Source organism: Homalodisca vitripennis, chromosome X (genome assembly GCF_021130785.1).
Source record: "Homalodisca vitripennis isolate AUS2020 chromosome X, UT_GWSS_2.1, whole genome shotgun sequence".
Taxonomy (NCBI): Eukaryota; Metazoa; Arthropoda; class Insecta; order Hemiptera; family Cicadellidae; genus Homalodisca; species Homalodisca vitripennis.
In genome coordinates, this window is record NC_060215.1 from 84,366,022 (window position 1) to 84,387,695 (window position 21,674).

At 31.9% G+C, this 21,674-nt stretch overlaps 1 protein-coding gene across 1 annotated transcript in view; it reads right to left on the reverse strand.

Annotated features, from left to right (window-relative positions):
- Positions 1-11,738: 11,738 nt before the first annotated feature.
- Positions 11,739-21,674, reverse strand: part of LOC124369287 (metaxin-2-like) — a 31,025-nt gene continuing 21,089 nt past the window's right edge. The window contains exons 6-7 of the mRNA XM_046827209.1: positions 19,793-19,869; positions 11,739-12,206 (exon numbers count right to left, since the gene is read on the reverse strand). Coding sequence (XP_046683165.1) covers positions 12,038-12,206; positions 19,793-19,869 — 246 coding nt within the window. The 3' untranslated portion in view covers positions 11,739-12,037. The remainder of the gene's footprint in view (positions 12,207-19,792; positions 19,870-21,674) is intronic.

Below are 21,674 nucleotides of genomic sequence, written 5' to 3' on the forward strand. Positions count from 1 at the left end.
TGCAATGATATGTTTGTAATATATTTGGGGTTCATCATATATATGCCTGCATGGGTAAAAATATCAATGAATCTGTCACTTACACTGTTAACAAAGATTATAGCTACATTGCGCAGTTCTTAAGACTGTAATTACAAATTCGTAAGAAACTGCAATAAATCAGACCAATTGTTTATACGGATACTTGTATACCCCGAAATAAAAATAATATAAAATAATACTAATGAAACATCCATCGACGAAGGATACAACAATTTCGTAATTAAATGGGATATTATTGAAAAATCTTTTGACAAAAGGAAGAAATACACATTCACATAATCATCAAAACACAACACATATTTCCTACATTAGAAAATATGGAACATTATCATATCGTTTTTCATGATTACTCTACGGCGTATTATCTAGAACATAACATAACAGGCAAAACATTCAAATCTGGTAAACTGTTTATATAAGTGATGTGTTCTGTAAAACGAATCGAGAAACAAGAAAAGACTTGTTGAATTGCTTGTTCTGAATTTTTAAAGTTCAAATAATTGTGACAGTGGCGCAACAGAATGCAAACTTACTATTTGTCACATATTAACATAGCCGTGACTAATAAACTCTACACCAAACTAGGGAATATTAATAACTTAGGATAATAGAAACGCTTATAAATTCTGCTACAGCTTTTACTTAAAGCGTTTTGTCAAATTTTACAAAATAAAGAATTTACAGGAAAATAAAACATGAAAAATGACTATAAAACGCATACATGTTAATGTTAATGTCTACCAAACTTCAGTAATCAGCCTTGGTATGCTTAAAGTAATGTTACAGTATTGTCGAAATCTGCTGGAGAACTATATGTATATATCCACTCCCGAAACTGGCCTCTTCGGATTTATGTGTTTTCGAAGAGATTTTATATATATATATAGGTTTAGGGCAGAGAATAGCACCGAAGCTAGCTATATGGTTCTATGAGACGGACTTTCAAGATTCCCATACAACTGATTAGATCTCTGGTGATGGCGGATCACCTACTTGACAGTAATAGGATTGGAGTTCCCGCACGACACATCGATGCCAATGTTTCGCATGGTGCCGTTCTCCCCGACGGTAGGCTGCTTTAAAGATGCAGTTCACAATAAAGGGCCTGTTAAATAATGAAAGAGTCTCAATAGAAACTCGGAAGCATGCTTCTTCAAAGATATGCTTCTTCTACAAGTACTCGCTCGTATTTGTGGTACTGCCCACAGTTACGAACGACTGAGGGTCTTGCTCCTGATTTGTTCGAATACGCGATTGTTTACATATTTCATTCAGAACATCCGCATCCATCGTGTCATTGGCAGACTTTATAACAACCGCTTGTGGACGAGCCTTTCTGTTTTTTTTTTTTTCGGAGTGTCCTTCGTCCTAGAGGACGTCTGATGTAATAAGGTCTTCTTCTCGACCTTCACCTCATGATCTCTTCGGCTCGAGATTGGAGAGATTTTGCACCAACTTTTGGTTTGGTGACGGAGTTCAACAAGTCCGTTATTGTGACCCTAAAGTTTTCGCTACCGTCTTCTGCTCAGAAATTTCCAGGGAGGATTCAGGACAGTTCTTATTTTTCTTTGGTACAGTTGGGGAGATAAAATGATTTATCGACTCCCCTTCTTTTTTTATCTTAAGCATAACAACTTAACATTCCTGAATCCACCTGATCCACTCACCAATGAGGTTCACGGCAAGACATTTAAGCTGTCGTCATTCGGTGGTTCACTTGAATGGGTGCCATCATATCATCTATAGCCTTATTTTCCAGGTAAATGTTTTCCCTCGTCCTCATCAGCATCGTCAATCTAGTATCGAATCAGCCTCAAATCGACGAAGACCTTTTCAAGGCTGGAGTCTGCACCGGTTTAAAGCCTCCACAGCTAAGAGTCTATATTAGTGTTCACTCTCTCACATGGAGGCTCGAAGCTAATGGTGTCTTTCATGACCTCATCCATGGACGTCCTGTGCCAGAGCCTTTTGATCATCATCAGGATACTGATTTCGATTTCTCCTTCTTTTTACAGGAAGTCTCTATGTTCATTAATATAAAAATCCAAGACACACAAAAATATTAATGCATTTGTCTTTTGAGATATTCCTAGTTATTGCTTGACAACGATACCAGTTGGTCTTAACCTAAGTCTCAGAATTTTTCAAAATGCTTTTGGAATAATAACATTGTATCTGTTAGCTACGCATATATTACATGTGCTGATATAAACAATATATTACTTTTATTAATCATATACAGTTCTTGTTAAACTTTCTGTGAATAGAATGTGGACAGTAGGTGTTGCCATGCCATATTAGTAGGCTACTGAAGGAAAGCTATGGCAGATTAGTTGTTACTTAGATTGGATTCAATATGCGGCCTCCAGAATTTAAGTAATACTCCTCCTGTCAGTCCCGCCAAATCAGTCACGTCATTTAACGCAATTCGATTTGTATAGACCACAGAACAACCAAGGATAAAACTTTCAGGCTATATTGTCCTCATATCTAGAACCTCCTATTGCCACAACCAAGGATAAAACTTTCAGGCTATATTGTCTTCATATCTAGAACCTCCTATTGCCACAACCAAGGATAAAACGTTCAGGCTATATTGTCCTCATATCTAGAACCTCCTATTGCCACAACCAAGGATAAAACTTTCAGGCTATATTGTCTTCATATCTAGAACCTCCTATTGCCACAACCTTCTGTATTATCTTATGTAGCCCGCTAACTCTCGATTCCAAGAATTCTGTTTTGACAATCCTAAGCATTAAACATACAATCAGAATTAATGTAACATTCTAAACTATATATTCACCAGTATAGCTTAGGTTTAATTTTAGTTAGTTCGTTTTATATTTTAGGAGTGAAAATTACGTTTAAGTACCTGATAGTTTAATTACCACTGGCCATTGTTGCGGACAGGATTAATTATTAACGAGTGCCAATAAAAAATTGAAACCAATGACGGGAACAGGCGTCAAATTAAACCACAATAACGAGAAATCTCCAAACATTTTTTAAGGAAATAAAAACATTTTTTAAAGAAATATAGTCCATATTTTTTAAGGACTATATACATCTGTAAGGCTATTGGAATGGGCCTTAAATACTCATATCGTTCCTCTAGCTTGAAAGAAGGCTTCTTTATATTAGAGATTTGCTTCCAATATTTTGTTTACTTCACAATTAAATACGTAAACAATAACACAGTCACATTCCAGTGACAAGTAACGCAGTTATCTTACAACAGTTGCAGCTCATCATGGTTATACAGCATAAAACAGGATATTTGTGCTTTGTAATATCTTATATAAATAATATATCAATAAGATATATGAGCACTTCAACAATATACAATCTCCCAATACTAGTTTAAACATTCACTCACAGTTACACGATTTTTATGGACGCAACCAGTCATGTCTGATCTTACAATGAATAATTGGAAAAGACATAATAAATTATACTTACACTGTAACGTGAACATAGAGTTGACTCAATGCGAATGTTGGGTTTAGCTCATCTGACACGTTGTAATAATTCTTTCAACGTTGCAATCGACATTCGCATTGTAATGTGACGTTCTACTACGTTACTTACGCGTACGGGTATATAATATCAGGTCGTGATATGCATTTTTTACTGAGCGATTTGTTCCGTTATTTCATGTATTAAATTTTATATTACTGACTTTATTGTATAATTGATTTTAATTATACACGTTTCATTCTAGTAACTTTGATTTTAATACTAGTCACCTAGTACCTTTCCCTTGCAAATAATATTAATAGTGTTGTGAATTGCAATCATTTAAATAAATTTAGTCCTTTCATACATAGTTTGAGGAAGGTAAATTAGTTTAGAATGTGTAAGGAAAGTGTTGAATCAAACAATTAGGGTCAAATCAGGGAGTTAAAGGTGTAGTTGCAGAGTTGGATGCAATGACAGTGACTCAAGAAATACTTAACGCTTAGACAATATTCCTAAAACTCTTTAGTTCGAAATCAATTTCGCGGCTGTAGCTGTTTTTTAGTTTAAGGCATTTTCTTGTTCCAGGATTGTTGAAGTTATCGATATTTTCGGTCCCCTTAAATTGAATTTTATGCATATTTCGATTTATGTCTATGAAAATAAAAATTGTAATGAAGATTTACAAGAAATTACATTTTGTAATATAATTTTTCAGCATGTCATTTGCAGACATGCTTTGAAAAGCAAAGGCTTAGCAACCTTTCTCGCAATTCAAGCACACACACCTTGTTCTCCGTTTTTGCTTGTATTCATCTTATACATTTCCTTCTAATTTTCAAGGCAAATTTCCCTTGTATCAGTATTTTCTCCTCCCTCATTCACAGTCTTCGGACATCTTGTTGCTTGCCATATATTTATTATACATTACCAAAACATATTAATTTGCAAAAACTATATATCGTCGCCTGGGGTCGAAAGGATTATAGAAGAACGAAGAATTTCCTAAGCAATCATAGAATGAGGAAAACTTTGCTCTCCCATTTTATTAGAATATTTGACAAAAAAGGCACCTGAAGTTAAGACCTTGTCAAGCTAACCACGTACGTTCCTAGAAACATACTCCTACAATCCAAGGATCGAAAGTGATTCCTTTCTTATATTCCGTGTTCAGCCAATAAAGACAGTTATCCGGGCAAAAGTGAAAATAACTCCAGTTTCTGCAGAAAAAGTTCTGTAGGCCTTGTTGTATAAATTAATATTATCTCATTCGGGTTCAAGGATGTGATTGCTTCGTTCAAAGATGTGACCTCTCAATGTAGTTTCACGTTATATAAGATATTTTGTTCCATAAATTGGAGTTTGGTGAAATTAACAATACAGCATTAAATCGTTTAAAATTGTATCTTACAAATAGAAGACAGACGGTGATCTCTGGAGAATAATTGGCCCAGTATTGTTATCAGCAGCTGTTGGGTGCCCCATGGTTCGGTACTTGGCCCCTTTTGTTCTTGGTGGCCATTAATGATCTGCCCTATGGTATAAATAACTTCTACTTGTATACTGACGACTACACTTTGCTCTTATGTCATAAAGATATTGTTCAATTCGAAATTATGACTATCGGTATATATACTATAAAATACGCTACCTAAAGTCCATGGAAGGCAATGGTGGCCAGATGGAAGGACCGCTGTAATCTCTTTTCCCGAAAGAGGCGAGTTGGCAAACTAAAGAAGGTGGCCAAATTCTAAGAAAAGAAGCCTATTTTGCCAACCGCGAAGTTTTGAAATACTGCGATTTTCACAGTGGTCATTCTAAGATTTGAATATATATTTTGACTATAACAGTGGATGTGTTTTGTTGAGGGTGAGAGGCATCAGGGGCCATTGAGGAAATTAACCAAAATAAATGTTGCTGTTTTGTCCAGCGAGGGTTGCTTCTTCTAAGAAATGTTTCTTTAAATTCTCAGTAAGCAGATAAATCAGGGTGCCTAATGCTGAGATCTAATGAAAGTGTTTTTGAAAGGTTCGCCAAAGGGCCCATATAACATTTTCATTTGTACAAACCTATTTGTATAAAAGGGGTAGTCAAAGCAGTTTTAAACGTAACTTTCACTTGTGTTCAGAAGACAGATGGACGCCAAAAAAACAGGTGATCTACAGTTACAAGGTAAGACTCCCCATATAAGCCGGACAATCAGTGCCAGAGGTCAATCGCACCGGAACACCTGACCGAGACGCACCTACGGATACGGGAACCTAGGTAAGATCTTCGCTAGCGAAATATTTACTTGGTATATCGTAGATTTTCGGCTTGATTTCCATAAGGAATCGCCATAGTTCTCACTTATAAATCCGAGAACCAACTGAGTGCTTGAGACAATCACGCACTTCCCCGCATTCTATCGCTAAAGCAATCTAAGTATAGTATCGTGCGCATTTCGCCTTAGTGCTTGAGACAATCACGCACATCCCCCCTCTCTCGCTAGACCATAGGGCTCCTCTCGCAAAAATATGTAATTTTAATCAATTACAAATTGTTGTAAATTTTCATAAAAAATGACTGTAGTTGATACATTACATTGCTAAAATGCTTATATATATTCAATCCACCAAAATAAATTGATTGCATGCCCAATACAGAATTGAAATATTATTAATTGTTTCAAAATAAAGTGATCTTAAACCAAAACCTTGAATAATCATTACTCAGATATGTTTATTTGATGATCATTTGTGTAACCCTACTATGGTAGATGTCAAAATATATAAAATGTCCTTATAACTGTGCAAGTGTGCACACACCCATGTTATAATTAGTTTTATATTGTTTTAGATCACTTGACCAATGGCCATTAATTCTAGAAAAATATCCACTACCAGACATAAACGGTGTAGTTTTATTGGCTGCTCACATACAAAAAGCGTGCACTACTCTACATTTCTTTAAATTCTCAGTAAGCAGATAAATCAGGGTGCTTACTGCTGAGATCTAATGAAAATCACTGACTTTCTGTTACCTTACTGGCAAAAATCGGTGCCCTTTAACAGAATGTTTAACGACCATTACAAAAAGTAATGTACAAAAATCAGGTCTATATAATCAAATATTTTAGGACGAATTTTGCTAATTTTACAGGGAAATACATGCATAGATTTAAGAAATATTTTTTTCAGCATCCCAAGCAATTTTATTACATTGAATTATTTTTACAAAATCAAGACAACTTTATCTGGAAAAATTACAACAAATATGAACTTAAATCAAAATATTATAGAAAAAATCACGTCATTTGTTAATTTGGTCATCTATCTACCCTTTTTCATACAAAAAGTACAACACACATTCCAGCGATCAGTACTTTACGTACTCTCAATCAGCTACCGTCCGAGAATACGCTGCATACTTGTGGCAATGCATGCCAAATACTCAGAATTGCGAGCAAAATGTTTACAAAATTAGGATATTAATCTACGGGTTTTAATACACAAAGTTCAACAAAACCACGTTGTTAATTTGTGGTCGTGAGCGAATCAGATGAGACATACTCCCAGCAATGTATGAGCATTAACATAAAATATACTAGCCAAAAAATACTATTGCAAAACTAAGATAATATAACGACTTGGATTGTAGATATTAATATTCCAGAGTGTTAATATTTAAATTATCAATGAGACATCCAAGACGATATAAAATATTTTTTTGATAAGTAAGCTCCTAGTGATTATTCAGTACAATTTATTACTAAATTGTTTAACTATTAAATATTATCTGGTTTGTCTAAAATAAAAATCACAGTTCTAAATAAAAACAATGGATTTATTTTAAGGTGGCAAATTAATAAGTTCAACGTTTCAGAATTTTCATCACTCTATTTTCCACAAAGAATTGACAAACTGTTTAGTAAATTTAAAAGATCCTTTGGCAAGAAATAAAAATATTAATCAAATATGTCGAACTAAAAATCAGAGCTCTCTTCTAAAATAAAATAATAAAGTTTTAAAATAAAAATGAAATATCACTTGGAAATAACTAAAATAAAAATGTTCACTTCTAAGTACAAACACAATTCAAAAAGTAAAAATTTAAACTTCTCTTTACACTAGTTAAACCTTAACTTTCAAGTCTCTGCAATTCAGATTACCACTCTCTCCAACAATTATTAATGTTCAATTAAATTCCAATTAACAATTCACAATAAAACAGTTCCAGTTAAATATTAATAAATTACTACTTTTCCAAATCTCAATTAAAGTTATTCAATTTTAATTCACTTTTCTTGCAAGCATGAACCAAATGGAAATGGTATGATTCTATTATGCTCTATTGTTCCTTGAGAATAGGTTATTCAGATTGCTCTGTAGTTTCTATGAATTTAATTTTCCCTCAAAATCCCTCGCGGAAAAAAAATTTAAGAAACACGGTGCACTGTAATCAACTTACTCACGAAAATAACCAAAAGAAGGGCGAAAATTATGAGCGGGCGCTTAAATACTTCCCTTTCCAATCAACCTTTCAGGACATCCGCGGTGATCTCTCATTGGTCCAGCTGTATCAAACAAGGAGAACAATACTCGCAACAAGACAAATTCTAATCAATTCAAGGCAGTCAACCTGCCTTCCTAACAATTTAAAACTACCAGTACTAACTTGCCAAAGGATTACATGTTCGTTTTTACCCTGACTTTTCACAATCTAATCTAAAATTAAATCCCAATATTTCGATCCCAAAATTTTAATTTAATTTAAGTTTTAATTAAAAAAAATAAATCAATGTAGCTTTAAAAACGCTACAGATAATTTGTTAATTAGATTATATATCTACGTGTTTTCGTGTACAAAGTACAACAATAAACACATTTAAGCGATTGGTAACTCACTTACTGCCGTTCAGCTGTCGTCCGCGAATATGTGCAGCAAACTCCTAAAGATTTATGAACATATCTCCAAGCTAAATATTATTTACAAACCTCAGATAATTCATTAATAAGGATATCTATTTGCGATTTTCAAACACAAAGTAAGACAAAAACACGTTTTAGCCATCAGTAATTTGTGTAATGCTGATGAGAAAATACTGCAAGCAAACTATTATTTTCAAAACTCAGATTGTTAATTTGCTGAGCTTCAAAGAAGTCTATCACTTGTGGGAGTGAAAACATTTGATTTCTGTCTGTCTGTCCGCACCATATCTTGAAAATGAACTGACATGTAATAAAAATATTGGCTCAACCAAAAGTCTCATGGAGTGACATGCACTATCATCCAACTCAGGGCTCCTCATACAGAAATTAAGCCTCAAGCACAATTTTAAGTCTATGGGTCAGTTCGTTTTTAACATTGTGATTACAGACACACAGAAATACAATTTTTCCAGCCCTATGAGTGATAGGCTTTGCTATAGCTCAGCCTATAAGAATAAGCAAAAGATAGATTACGACTCACATTTATTTATCAACTGTTTCCTGCCCATTTGTAACTGTTAGAGGGCATAAAAATCTGAGTTTCAAGTGTAAATTAAATGTAAATGAGTATCATCAGTGATACCCATGGCCCTTGGAGAATAGTTTTATGGTTATATGCCTATGGGTATCACCAGCGATGCATCATTTTGTTCTTAAAAAACTTCTACAACCAATCCTTAATCAAATAAACCAACATAGAGGTAAAAATATACCCTAATATAAGGTGTGCAACTACACTGGTCCGTGTGTAAATACACTGTGCTAAAGCCTCCGGGCTGGGTGAAATCACTAAAAGGTGTCAACAGTGATTCCCGTGGGACTCAACCATTACATGGCATATTTATTTCCAAACATTATAGACCTCAGTAACAATAATTATAATGAAAAAAGATTTTGTTGGCTTTAAAAGGCCTTCACTGAATTTAAAAAATTGCCTTTGGCTTAATTAATTAGTAGTTTCTTCTAGCTTGCCTATGAGCAAAATCGTCAATGACTTAATTAAAACTTGCGACTGTTTGTTATGTCGGATTCAGTGCTAAAACTCCTACACAAACAGATCAAATGTAAATATTATAAATAGTTAAAATATTTTAATACAACTCATAGCGAGCGATTAATTATTAAACCTGCTATCGCTGGTCCAAAACCCTTATGAGAAATGGTTAAATACATTAGGTCAACAATTATTATGGCTTCTTCTTGCAGTCCAGGGCACGAGTGGGCCACGCACGATCCTGGCAACAACACTTCCCTCACCAGTCTCACAGTTGCGAGTTAAAAAATTACATGCCCAAGATAAGATCTCCATAACGTGACCAATGCCAAATTTTGTTAACCACTTGGTCTAGAATAAATGTTAAAACATTAATTTGGTAACAAAGTTTTATTCGTATAAAAAAAAATATCTTATATTATATACTAAAAAAACATCAAGCTTATGACTATCCTTCGAAAAAATTAGTCTTAATTAGGTCACAAGTATCTGAGGTGCATTTTTTTCAAGTTTCAGTTTGGTTTAAAAGTGCCAAGAACTGGTATCTTTTTCGTTGTCATCAAAATGAAAAGTAGAGGTTATTGTCAGTAAATTTTTTGATTTACATGCCTAAACCCAGAAATAAACAATCTATTTTTAAAATGTAACTCCCATTATTGTAGCTCTATTACTAATTAGATAGTAGGTATCTATAATTTTTATTCAAGAGTAGTAGAGCGGCGGTATGTCAGTGGCCGATTCCTTCTAGGACAATACCTGTTGATAAACAAACCAAAATGTACGTTATGGTCTGCTGCACTCATTTAGACTACCTTAAGATGGTATGACTTATGAGTAATGTAACATGACATTATAATTACTTTATGTTGTGTAAATATTTTATTATGAATATGAAAAATGAAATGAAAAAGTTTGCCGTCCTATACCTAACCACAGAATAGCATGTTCTTAAACATGAGCCTACCTATGTGTATTGAATGGGACTCCCACTGTATATGATGCAGTCATAATTTTGAACTAACGGATGTATTTTTAGCTGAAAAGAATAGACTAAATAATGAAATACCTAACGAGGACACACAACTGAGCCTCCTTTAAAGAATATTGAAATATTTTTAGTTTGTTTTGCTATAATTGTCAACAAAGTTTGTAACTCTCTGATTGAGACCGCCTCCAACTTATTTGTAGAGTTAGCTATATAGAATGTAATGGTCTTGATAGACAGCAGCAAGAGAGTCAATGGCCACATGGTATAAGATGTCGGACTTTGGATCTGAGTTAGAGATAGTGCAAGTTCAAATTCTGTCTATGACCTACCACTTTTTTCGGTACCATCGATATTGTACTGTTTCAACTTTCCTCCTTATTATGTTTGATAAGATCCTCGTAAAGGCTTGTGGGCCATGAGGACAGTCAGAATAAGACTAAAAGGAGGATCAGCCTCTCCTTAAAAAAAGTAAAAAGTACTAAAAAGAAACTAGCTCATAAAGCCTCTAATTTGGATTATGAAAATTGTACTTTTAGGTTAAGAAAAGAGTGAAAGATTCATGATGTATAGCATTAATTAAATCAAAGTCAATGTCAACAGCTCAAAGTAAGGAGGTTACCTCCATTACTTAGTAGGATTCAGAGAATGAAAAGAAACGTTTTAATTTTGTGTAAAAATAAAAATGACAATTAATTTGCTGTAATATTGTGTGACTGTCAATAATGTTTTGTGTGTAATGTGTGACTGGTAGCTTCTAAGTGTCAATATCATAGGTAATTTAATGTTGCTTTCATGTATATCTAATAAATAGAATACAGGACAGTTAAAGAGAACCTATTTTCTTTTTAGAGTTTGATGTTAATCGTAATAAAAAAGGTATATTGGGTATGTTTTGAATAACAGAGATCAGCTCTTCGTTAACTTTTACTCACAATTGATAGCATAATTTCAGTGGTAGGAAGGAGGGCACCCATCTCAATCATACCAGTTTCATATTGCTGTAGACCTCCTAGATGACATTGCGATGCAGCTTTCTTGCCACTTACCCACTATGTTCGCCCCCACAGATGACAATCAGTTTGATTATATGTATGACAACATTGACTGTGAACCTCTTGCTCTGTTCTTTCTCTTAGAACAAATAAGATAAAGCAGTAGCAACACATGGCTGATAATACCATTTCTTCACATCAAGTACATGAATACAAGTAATTACAGTTCATCAGAGGATCATCTAATTACACAGAAGTGCAGTTGATGTCATTTGGTAAATAAAAGTCATTACTTCTCAAAACTATGATTTTATTGTCTAAATAGCAAGTTGATTCTCTGTAACATGAAATTGTAAGCTTAAGCTAAACAAGAGTATGAAACACAAACTACTTATGCTATGTACATCAGTTGTTATAAAAAAATACCTGCATTTTGTGTGGTAACTTAGTTTACCATTAACACCTTCTCTGCGGCTCTATATCCTGCCCGCTGATATAATTCCATGAGGCAATCTACTATAGAATGCCGTATGATGTGTACCACAGTAAATGTGTTAATGACTATAAGAGCAGTTACAGTTGGGTATTAAAACTAAATTTTATTGGAATTCTGTCCACTGAAAAATTCCTTTTCAATTCTCTGGCAGTGCTCGATGATTTTGGGATAGCATCGTATGGTGGTGGCAAATTGATTACTTGGCAAGGGCGTGGTAAGGATTGTGAAGACATGAGCAAACACCATTGCATCCAGTTCTGTGGGTCTAAACAAAGAAAATTGGTTTAAATATCTCACAGATATGACTCCAGTTAAATGAACTAGGTAGTGATAGTAACATTATCCAAATAAAATGTGTACACACTTTAGATTAAATGAAGTTTTTATATTGAAATTAAAAAAATGACTTTGAAATTACATCTCCATTTTGATATAAAACTGTGATTGAATTAAAAGATAAAACTGTATTATAAGTAAATAAGCTCTAACAGTTAATCACTGTAGATTGCTTTGGCACAATAATGAAAAAAGGTTGAAGAATACAACTAACAACACTGGTAGCATGCAAAATGAAAACCTTCTCACCATTACATACATATTACCAGCCCCAAAGAAAAATGTTTCTTTGCACCACACAGAAATCCTATTTAAACCTGTAAAAACTGTACCCAAGCAGTTAATTTAATATTGAAATAAATTTTTAAAACATAGTCCCTATGGATCTAGTCTCCAAATGGAGACTGTGTCGAAAACCTTTAGTCCAGAGAAGAAAACAACCTGCCTGTATAACCAGGTAGGGGACAACACATGCAAAACAGTAAGTAGAAGAACACATGGTCTACGTATATACTACAGGCATAGTCATCAAAGTGTTAAGCCATGTATGAGCTGTGAATTTTAAATTTCAAAAATGCAATAAAGGAAAACTAGTTATGTTAGACAAATGTTTAGAAAGTACTTAATTTTAAGATTTTTAAAATAAAATAATTTTAAAAATTTTAAATAAGATTTTCTAAACACTTTGTATAACAGAATGAGTGTTGGAAAACTATTAGAATTCCAGAGTTAAATGAAATATACGTTTAGTTTATTACACAGGGTGTAATGTATAATAACATTGTTTGTAATCTTCAATTTTAAATACTTAATCATATTATAAATAAAATACATACATGGGAATTAAAGAGTTCAATTCTATAATTTAAAAGACTTGATAATCACAAGCTCATTATTCTTGTATATTATAAAAGAGCAGAGGTTTACAGATAGCTTCAAGCAACTTTTTAAACAGTTTTTCACAGTGAATGTTGCGACATTATACAATTATTCCAAAAATATTTCATGTCACTACATTCAACTTTTACAAGGAGGTTCCATTGTTCATAACAACACCAAAATAATGGAATGTACAGAAATGTTAATTCCAGATTATGAAATGCCAATAAAAAGCATCTATGTTCTCATTCAATAAATCAAACCCACTGTCTCAACCCATTCTTTCCTTTGCTCTCCAACATGTTTTACAAAAATACGAGAGGAATGCTGGGAATATTTATTAATTACAAAAATAAACCCCCTTTCCCGGCAACAATAATTATTAACTTTACCATATTAGCTTGAAATATTTGTACTACAGTGATAAGGTGTACAGCAAAACACAGTTACAGCATAGCAACTTTAAATTACCATTTCTTTGTACAACAAAATATATTGATTTCTTTCAGTATTACATTTCCAAGTTTCAAAGTTTCTTTCTTTGAGACAGCCAATAATTTGAGTTATCCATGAATGTTTCGTACAATGTACCCTTATTAATCAAGATTTTACTGTACATGTTACACTACAGTACTGGTAATTCTGATTAATTAGGATTGGAAACTTTCTGGCTTATCGAATTGACAGAATTTTCAAAACAAGCTTACAGAAGGGCCAGAAAATTTCTATAACATTTCATGCATGCTAAAATTGGTTGTAATTCACTATTAATGGTTGTGGAAATGGATCAGATCAAGTAAAAATCTGTAATTTAATTATAACATGTTTTATTTACAGACACTCCTATTTTATGAACAGGAAATTTAGTTCTCTACAAAATACAGTTAAGTGCAGCAATAAAACCGCTGATTTAACACTGTCCATTATACACGGTTTGAGCTTTATGAAAAATCTTTTATTGGTTTTCAAACAGCAATTCAAATCAAAAGTGCATGCTGTAGATTGCCATTTTTCTCATCTTCAATTTTATTAGCTATTTTGTCAATCATGCTTACAGTGCAACCTTAGTGTTATCCAGGATCATTATAAATTACTTTTCGTGAATGTTATTGCTAGCTTTAATCCTTTGGGGTGAATTTGGTACAAAATAATGTTTATCCATGACATATTACGAATTATATTTTTAAGTTCATGAGTTATTTTATGTGAATTAAGCAATTTTTTACATTTTACTATAAAGTATAAGTATGTTAACAGTTTACATGTTTCTGTATTCAATTATTGTACATTTACTGTATATAATATGAGGTTGAGTGGTAGAGAGGGCTTTACAGCCCTAACTCCATCTCTTTAATAAAGGCATTTTTCATTTCATATTTCGATCAAATACTCATGAAAAACTAAGTAAGAAAATATTGTATATAACATTTGACTTGCAATTTGTATACCCATGTCTGTGCATTGCAACACATCAGTTCATGGATGGCAGCTAATTGTAAATACAATGTTTTTATAGTAGAGTATAAAAAACTTCAGATACAAACCTACACAAAATATTATGGATTTTTGAATAATGTTGACCTGAAGTTCATTTTTGTATGTCTATGGATGACAGCTGCTTGACAGTAATCAAACTTAATTAACTTTCGTTTATGTCTTTTTATTATAGTTGTATATGAGTATATCCTCTATAAGAACATATGTACATTTATAGCAAAAAATGTTTTATCGTGTACGTTAGGTAGATGTGATTTGAAATTTTTTTTTTTTAGTATATACCTATACTTATAAGTAAAAGGTATATATTCAGGAAGGCATTTGAAAATTATTAAATACGAGGAAAAGGTAGAGGATATTACTTGTTTTGTAGCCGTCAATTCCCTGAAAAATATAAATCCCTTTAACCCATCCAAGACAGTGGATGGGCAGTTTCCGTCCTACAATTCGTGTGGTGCAACGACTAAAGGCGGGCAATGCCCATCTGCTAGATACAACGTCGACGTAGTTGAATATATTGCCAATAGATCGCAGTGAGATTTCACAGTTACTGTGTATTTTGTTCTCAATATTGTAGTCTATGTTTTTCTTCTTCTTTGTTGTTGAAAAATATCTGATATTGCCTCAAATATCCTGGGTAAATCAGCTGTCCGGGACGATGTGTTTGTAAATTCAGACAATTTTGCGGCGTATGTTGCTAATGTTTTAGACGAAAGTGGTGATGAGGAAAGTGATGGTGAACAAGATGACATGATAAATGATGACAATAAAATGTCTGATGGTGTGTACGATGACAGCAGTGATAGTGAGTGACGATAACCCACCAGCTAGGCCTAGTGACTTGCTATCTACAATTGCCTCATAGTACATAACATAATGACTAAGAAAAAGGAAATAATTTCAACATTCAGAATAAATCTGACAGAGCAAATACTGCAGAATGTTCAGCTTCCTCCCAGATCAACTGCTGGTAGGCCTCCCACTTGTGGGGAATCAATCACCACTGCGCCATCAAGGAAAGTTTTGGGGGCATTTTATAGAAAAGATACCCCCAACCACCAAGGCCAGGCCCTCAAGAAAGTGTAAAGTTTGTGCCTCACAAGGGAAAAGAAATGAAACTGTTTACCAATGCAAAAAGTGTCATGTTCCACTTCATCTAGAAACATGTTTTGAGGTGTTTTATACTAAAACCAACTTTTGAAGAAGCATAAAAAACTATAAATAATGTAAATATATATATATATATGTATATATTTTTTAAGAACATTTTATACTTATACAACAATAAGGAATAACGAAGTTAAGTTTATAATTTTCATAGCATTTTATACAGTAAGTTTTGAGCAAAGTTCAGTTATTCTTATATTAAAACATAGAAAATATCCAATTCTGGAGTCCAAACTTTCTGGAGTAATTTATTCAGTCATGAACGGGCTAAAATAATGTATTCTGGGCTTACTTCTTGTGTTATCAAACAGTCTTCAAAGGGTTAAGATTATATATTTTAAACTAAACTGCACTGTTCTCATAATTTTCTGTCAGTAATGGATAATGAATGAGCTGCTTTTTGTAAATTTATCTTCATGTTTTTGATCACTCTTTAGTCCATTGGCAGTAGAATTGAAGTAATATCAGAAGGAAGAAACTTTACTTACGAATGCAATGTTTATTTTCTAGTAAAACATTTTATTTGTCCAAAAATAATTGTTTTTAACCCTTGTGAAGGTCATTGTAAAATAATTCATAAAGAATAAATAGTTCATGTGTGCAAAAAGCTAATTACATCATGTTATTTGTCATCAACATGGAAAACCTTTATATTACAGTTTCTTTCCAAAACACTTTTGACCACTTGAAATGTTTTAACTAAATCATGGTATGCCTAATATGCATGGTGACTGATTTAAAATAATCATAGTGTTGAAAATTGAGGAAAAAGTGACAATTTTGAAAGTTTAACAATGTATAGAGCGAAAAGCATATTGAAATATTAACATTTAAAAACTTATCAAATATAGATATTAGGTTACATATCATAAAAGTTATCTTTTTTTCTTGCAAGTACGAATATATTTTAGTAGTAAAATGATAATCGTTAATTGTGTTGATAATTGTACACATACAGAAAAAAACACTTAAGTAAGTAATATATTTTACTTGTTACCACAGTATAATAAAAAGTTATGATGAAACGCCAGGGGCTTTATAGAAAATTTCTCTTAATACTTCTATATTGATATATTTATTTTAAATATATATATATATATATATATATATATATATATATATATAATTAGCATAATTGCTTAAAAATAATAAAACCATATAAGACAAAAGATACTGATACCTCATCCATAAGTGCTCTGGGACAGAGCCTCCCAAAATGCATGCATCTTAATATTAGGACTAAGGGCACAGTCCTCACTGCAGTGCTGCAATCTACGGGTGGTAAACGGAACTACGTGAGAAATTAGGTGTATGCCACTCTCACAGTTGATGAGTATCACGATGGTAGCATTCTTTGCTACTATTTCTATACTTCTGCTACAAGCAATATCAATATTCCTTTTCAGAGGCATTTTACATTTATTAGGCAAGTTAGTTTTAAAGTATAAACAATAATGTATGCAATAATGTATTCTCAGTAACTCTTGTAGCTAAATGTAGGCTAACAATGTAATAAAAATATATATTTTTTCCAACCATTTTGGTAAAATAACCTATTTCTTTATACAATATTTTAAATTAGTTAATTAGTTTAGGATGAAAAATATTTGTTTGAATGAAATATAAATAATAAATAAGAGTTTTGTTCAAGAATAGGGATACTTAACAAATTTGGTATGCTAAAAAGTAATAAACATAAATATACAAGTTGCTGTCACAGTGTTAGTGTAGATACATCTTGATTATACATCTGTTGTGTGTGCTTGTTAGTGATATTGAAGTACCACCATATGTTTTCATACATACTATAATGAATATAAGTTTCATAGTATTTATTCACACAAACACATACATATAAATTTAGGTTTTATTTAATATAAAAAAGTCATAGATAATATAAATATTATTGACAGATGGTACACATTAAACTGTTTTAAATAATGTATTTATTTCCTCATTTGTTTTTCTTAAATTCATAATAAAGTTAAAATAAAGCCTTGCATTAAGAAAATAGTTTGTGTTAGCTCCTTAGAAGAACATGACCTCATGCCTGAATGATCTAAAAGTCACTTTGAAATATTTTTTTTAATCTGCACTAATTTTTTAACAACTAATAGTTACAATACTTGGTGAGAAACTCTTACAACGCTTGCATGAAAGAAAAAAAACACCACCAACTTAAAAGATAAGTACTAACAAAATAAAAAATGATATTTCAGTTAATTTTAAAATAATTTTTCCAGGTTAATAATATTGATTGAGTTTTTTAAATCTCCAAAAACACAGAAGTTTTCTACGTGTGCATGTGTGTGTACATATAATACATAGATATACAGTGCTTGATTTCTGGAGCTAGAGGTGGCAGAACTGTAACCTCCAAGAAGAAAGGGGAATCAAGGAAATTTTTGGAAAAAACCAGGTCTCAAAACAATTTTTGAACACATTTCTAAGATGCAGTAAAAACTGGACTCACATGCACAAAATATATACAGGGTCTACAAAACGTCCGGGAATGGCATTTTATGTTTTGAACTATTGCAGATAAAGCAACAAAACTTTACACGTAAGTACTATATCTAAAAATCTACTTTTTTAAAGCGAATATCAATTTTTTCCATAATAGTGGGGACAGTCCACAATATGTCAGAAGAAAATCTTACATGGGATCATAATTAATGTCTCTCAAAAGATTTATCCTAGCCAAAATGGCGGCTTGTTGAATAAAGCTTAGTTGTCATTCCTCGTGTTAGACAAAATAATGAAACTCCAAAAACCTCTCTGCCATTTGGACAAGACTAAAGATGGTTGTAGCTTGTAATAGACAGTGAAAAGCATTACTTTCTATATATGTACTCTAACGAGCAATGCTGTGACTTCATATCAAGTATTTACGAAACAAATCTTATTACTTAGTTGCTCCACTCACATCGCATTTCATCATCCCTACAACCCCTCCAGTATCACAACCCTTTCACCTACTGGTCCCACTCTCTTCCTTACTGTAAATCTAGTAAATTGTAAATCTACTCCACACAAATATTATCCACAACCTTGGACACATATTGACTTTGGATATATAAATTTATATGTCATAATCTAATAATAATGTTACACAAGAACCTAAGATTTTTATAATTCAATTTTATGTAGTGTTACCTTGGGCTGTATTATTTAACATCATTTGAAAAAATGCCAGACAAAAACAATAACTGTTTTTATTAGAAAAGAAAGATGTTGCACACTAAGTGTTCCAGTTGAAGACACACAATTTTTGTATTTCACTGAGCAAAGCTGGTTTTCTATCTCTGTAGCTTTAAAGACTCTTTATTTTGGGACATAATGTATTTATTGCTGTGAAGTATAATGGTACAGCAACAAAAATTTTATTGGTATTAATATGACAATTTAGAAAAAGATATAAATAATAATACTGCTGTGGCATTAATACCACTTTATCCTAGTTCCTGCTAAAAAAACCGTTTCATATCCTTTTAAAAATTGGAATGTATTAATTAACTTTCATAATATTTCAAATATAAACACTTTATGAACCAATAAACCATCATCGTAAAGTTTAAATTGTATTATATCAGGACAATTTGCTTAAACATTCTAATAATAAAAAAGGCTATGATCTATTTAATAGCATTATCTGCACCTAAAACACTTGCCCAAATACAGATCATGTAATTATATTGTAATGAAAATGGTCTCCTTGATACAACTAGTTACCGCAACCGCAAAGCACGTAACAATTTCAAAGTAAGGAAACAACATTTACATAATATTTTAGGCTTTATTAATATTTTGGTACAAAAATTTGTACAATCTTATAACAGATTTGATGAGTGGATAATTCATCAAGATCCATACTTCATAATTAGCCTAGAGCCTATATTCGGTAGGTTAAGGATATGGAATTGGCCATACAAGAGGGAGTCTACCAGATTGTGAACATCTTAGTACACTTACTTGTCCCCAAAGAAGTACTTATTGTCATCCAGTCTCTCTGATAAGGCAGTACAGCAGGAATCCACTTCGTCATAAACCTGTGACACAATATACCTGTCAGACTCCATTGCGTGATTACTGTACTACTTTATCTTGACATAACCTACAGTACAGAATAAAGACATTTTTTTAAATTTCATTTCAGACACAGCCACAGATTACACTTTGATTATTTACGTTGAGTGGTATTATCACATTCATACACATATAAAATAATACTAAACAAGTTTCATAAAATTGATACTAATCCGAGAATTGCTACTTTACAATCCCCTTGACTTTTAAAATAAAAAGATTATAACTGATAACTACATCTATGTGCTATTTTATAAGTCAATGGACAACCATCACAACAAATCAAAGACATCTTGAATACAAATAGAATGGTTTCCTTATTTAGTATAAACATTATACTCTTCATTTTATTATTTATATCTTCATAAATTATTAATAGTTTATCAAGCATATATTCAAATGGAAACTACTATCACTTTGCTTTTCAATCTGAAAATAACATTTTGTATTTGTTCTTTGGCAATATACAAAATACAAATACTCTAGAAACTAAATTTAAAGATAAAAACATGTTCCCCAATATATAAACATGGTTAGTAAAACAGTAAAAACATTAATCAAAATGCTGTTCAACGTAACTTAGTGACAACAACACTCAAAACTGATAATTCAACAATTTATGTTTTGCCAACTAAAGAATAGCGTGCTAATATTAATTTTTACACTATTCTACTAAGCCTAAGTTAATATCATGGTTAGCTTACTTCAACAAATCAAACATAATACTCATTGAAATAGTAAAAGATTGCTGAATGAAAGAGTAATATAAATAAAATTGAAAAAATTGAGATCTGTAAAAATATATTTGATTATGCTTCCCTTAGTTGCACTAAGGACTTTAACTAGGTGATTATATTAAACTACAGGAAATGACATCACTAAAGTGTTTAATACTAAATACACTCCTTATTACTGAATATTAAAAAAATACCATTAAATATTAAAGGAGCGTAGTTTGTTGCACTCTTGTCATGTTCTTCTACTTATTTTTATTTCTCAAAGACATGACTAATTTATTAGTAGTTAATAAATATTCTATAATATTAATACAATATGAGTTATTTTAAAATGTATAGTAATAATTCTAGCTATCCAGAGCTATCAGCCATTTCAAAGGTTTCATAACAAACACATAATTTAAGATTGCATCAATGTTTAACACATTAATAAAAAATATAAATTAATTGATGAAGTAAAATAAACAAAACCCATTCATACAAAACAGACAAATTTGTTTACGTCATGGTTATTATTCTAACTGTACATTTCAGTATGAAAGTAATGTACCTACCTGAAAAAATGTAAAAAAAAATCATCTTATAAAAATATAAATTACAATGAACAAGAAATACTACAATAAGATTTTAGAATTCAGACTCTAATCAGTTAAATAAAAAATTTTGATTTGTCAATACAAATTATTTTTAACCCTAGAAGTGTGTCCATGTTACCAAAGATAAAACGTCAGTCCATTTTTGACGTGTTGCAAGGGGTTTTTAAAAAATTCGTAAAAAATACTTAATATCAAGAAAACATATATTGTTATATATCGTTTTTCTTCTCAGAAGTTGTACTATTTGATATAGGAATAAACGTTTTGATATTGTTTGGTTTAGTGTATATTTTCATGAAAATAATGAGAAATTGCAAAAAGTTTTATATGAAAATTTCAAGTTTGGACCTCTGTAAGGTATTGAAATATTACAGTAAGGTCAAAATGTTAAATGTATAAAATGTAGAGAATTTTATGTCAAATTAGAAAATATAT